Source organism: Tupaia chinensis, unplaced genomic scaffold (genome assembly GCF_000334495.1).
Source record: "Tupaia chinensis unplaced genomic scaffold, TupChi_1.0 Scaffold000597_1, whole genome shotgun sequence".
NCBI classification, from domain to species: Eukaryota; Metazoa; Chordata; class Mammalia; order Scandentia; family Tupaiidae; genus Tupaia; species Tupaia belangeri.
In genome coordinates, this window is record NW_006160114.1 from 3,577,048 (window position 1) to 3,579,611 (window position 2,564).

Consider the following 2,564-nt stretch of genomic DNA (forward strand, 5'->3'; position numbering starts at 1 on the left):
CACAAAAAAAGCCTGAAAGAAAATTTTGTAGGTTAAAATGTCCAGATCCTAAGAGTAAGAAATTGGAAAAAAAAATCACAAAATATATGCAAAGTTATTACCATTTGATATTTCTCAATGTTAATGTAGTCATTTTCCCCATTTTTTTATTTTGATGCTAAGATATAAATTTCTTACAGAAATTACTCCCTAAGTAATAGAAATCATCAAATTTTATGAAGAAAGGTTGAATTTCATTTCTGAAGCACCATCCTGTTTTCCACATAGCTGTGTTTCTGCAATGTTTGACATATCTGTGATGTTAGAAAGAGAAAATAAAAGATATTTTCTAAGGACTCAGCCCTTTGCTAATATATTTTTTGTACATTAATAACCTAGAGCAACGGCCATCCTCTTTGTTATCACTACAGTTTTAAAAAGCAGAAAGAAGCATATATGGAGAAGTCTTAGACTCAGTATTCACAAGCCATTCTTCCAAAGACATGAGATACCCTGTTTCTCTAATATATCGTTAACATTCTTTTTTTCTAGTTACAATAGAGTCCATTGCTAAAACTAGATTCAGGAATTCTCTGAAGTTCTGTTCATTCTTTCTTTTTTAGTAGGGAAACTTTTCCCCTGCTAATTCCAGATTTAAAATACCACATACTCAATGGGAGACCAGATGTTAACCCATGATAAAATTCTAATTCATATATATTTCTATTCTGCCTTGATTTTGTTTTGTTTTAAGAAAATGACTCACTGAAACAAGTACGCGTATTTTCTTCCTCTCCTCTTCTGATCTGTGATCCAGTTCCCTTCCTTCCTCTCCTAAAGAACAATCAGTTCTCCGGCTGATTTCCCCCTGGCTCAGGTTCAAGTCCAGCCTCTTTTTCCATTTTACTTGCTATGTCTCTTTCCCACCTCTCGCTGACCTAGAGCCTTTTTATTTCCCTGCTCAGTCTACATTTTGTAGCAAGGTGAGAGCAGATGCTGTTATCTGTCATCTCCAGGGCGTATTTTCAAGAATGAAGCATATATGTACATGGATTTTCAATTTGGAAAAGCCCATCACTCTGGCAGGCTCAGAGGCCTCTGGGTTACTTGCACATCCTGCAGACACTTCTTGAACACTCTGCTGCGCAAACATTGATGATTCTAAATTCTCAATCCCATGGATAAAAGGATTTTATACTGCAGAACTGACTCTGGATAGGCATTCTTTAGACAGCTTGGGTTGCACAATGGAAGGAACTGTGAATCCAGAAGTGGGGTTTCTTTTCTCAGCTCTGACTCCGAGTATCAGTCTGATACTAGGCAAGTCCCTTTCCCATTTGGAGCATCATTTCCTCATCTGCAAAATTTGAAGGCTGGACCAAAGGTCTCTATGGTCTTTTCCAAGATCATTTATATCCCGTAAACATGAATCAAATATGATAATCTACTGAGAGCCCCTTTGAGGAGACTATTGTGGAAAAAAGACTGAAAAGAAAGACTGAACTGATTTCCTGGGTTCATTTCTAGCAATTGACTGTTTTGTAGCTAAAAAGCAAGTGTCCCCATTTCATCACTCTCAGCATTTTGGACTCTTATTTTTTTTCTTTAGTTAAACAGATTTTCCTGTATAAATTCTTACGTATTAGGGGAATTCTATTCTCTTTATTCTTCCAGGCTGAAGCTGCCCAGGAGGAAGAGGACACCACCGTGCAGGAAGATGATCTATCTAGCTCCATTAATGAGCTCCCAGCAGCTTTTGAATGCAGTGACAGCTTTAGCCTGGACATGACTGAGGCGGAGGAAAAAGGCAATCGAGCCCTAGACCAGTTTACTCTGGCAAGGTAATGAAGCCCTTGGTAGAAATGGTGGTGAATGTATACAGCCCACAGTACTGCGCTCATACTAACTAGGTAAGTGTCAAGTTTGCACTGCTAGGACTTCCTAATGAAGAAGGACAAAGTGACATATATTGGGTCATTAGAAAAGTCATGACGCATTTTTGCATAGAAACACAGAAAAATACGTCATGATTTTTCCAACAACCCAGTATAACTTGGTGGGCTTGCAAATGAGTTACAGTCATTTAACCCCAGTGTGGGCCCTTATGTGGAACTAAGAAATGATCCCCATGGAAGAAGTCATAAGGCCACAGAGCAACTTTAAGAGCCAAGGAAGGACCAGGGAACACGATCCAGGCTTTGTAAGCTTTGAAGATAAGTAAGAGATTTGGCAAGCCTTAGGATGTGAGTTCTTTCCATCTTGAGTTAAAAAACAGAACAAGGAGCACTTTATATACTAAACACTGACCCTTCTTTAAGCAGGTATCTTTCAGCCTGGTGGCTGTTATTTCCAGACTAGAGAGATAATATCAACAGAAAATATATATATATATAAAGGAGAATAGAAAAAACACTCATGGTTAGATTAATGCAACATCTATTGTAGAATAAATTACACACATACACACACAAAATCCTGCTTATTTAATTCTGGAGAAGGAAGTCAAGATCCTAAAATCACTCCTCTGAAAGTTGAAAATGAGAACTAAGCAAAAACTTCTGATATGGCTAAACAAAAGACTTCTG

The 2,564-nt window shown here is 37.8% G+C and overlaps 1 protein-coding gene across 7 annotated transcripts in view; it reads left to right on the forward strand.

Moving 5' to 3' along the window:
- Positions 1–2,564, forward strand: part of FRY (FRY microtubule binding protein) — a 505,649-nt gene that overhangs the window by 471,335 nt on the left and 31,750 nt on the right. For all 7 annotated transcript variants that reach the window (XM_027775685.1, XM_027775680.1, XM_027775682.1 and 4 more), the window contains one exon: positions 1,654–1,820. In XM_027775685.1, the coding sequence (XP_027631486.1) occupies positions 1,654–1,820 (167 nt within the window). The remainder of the gene's footprint in view (positions 1–1,653; positions 1,821–2,564) is intronic.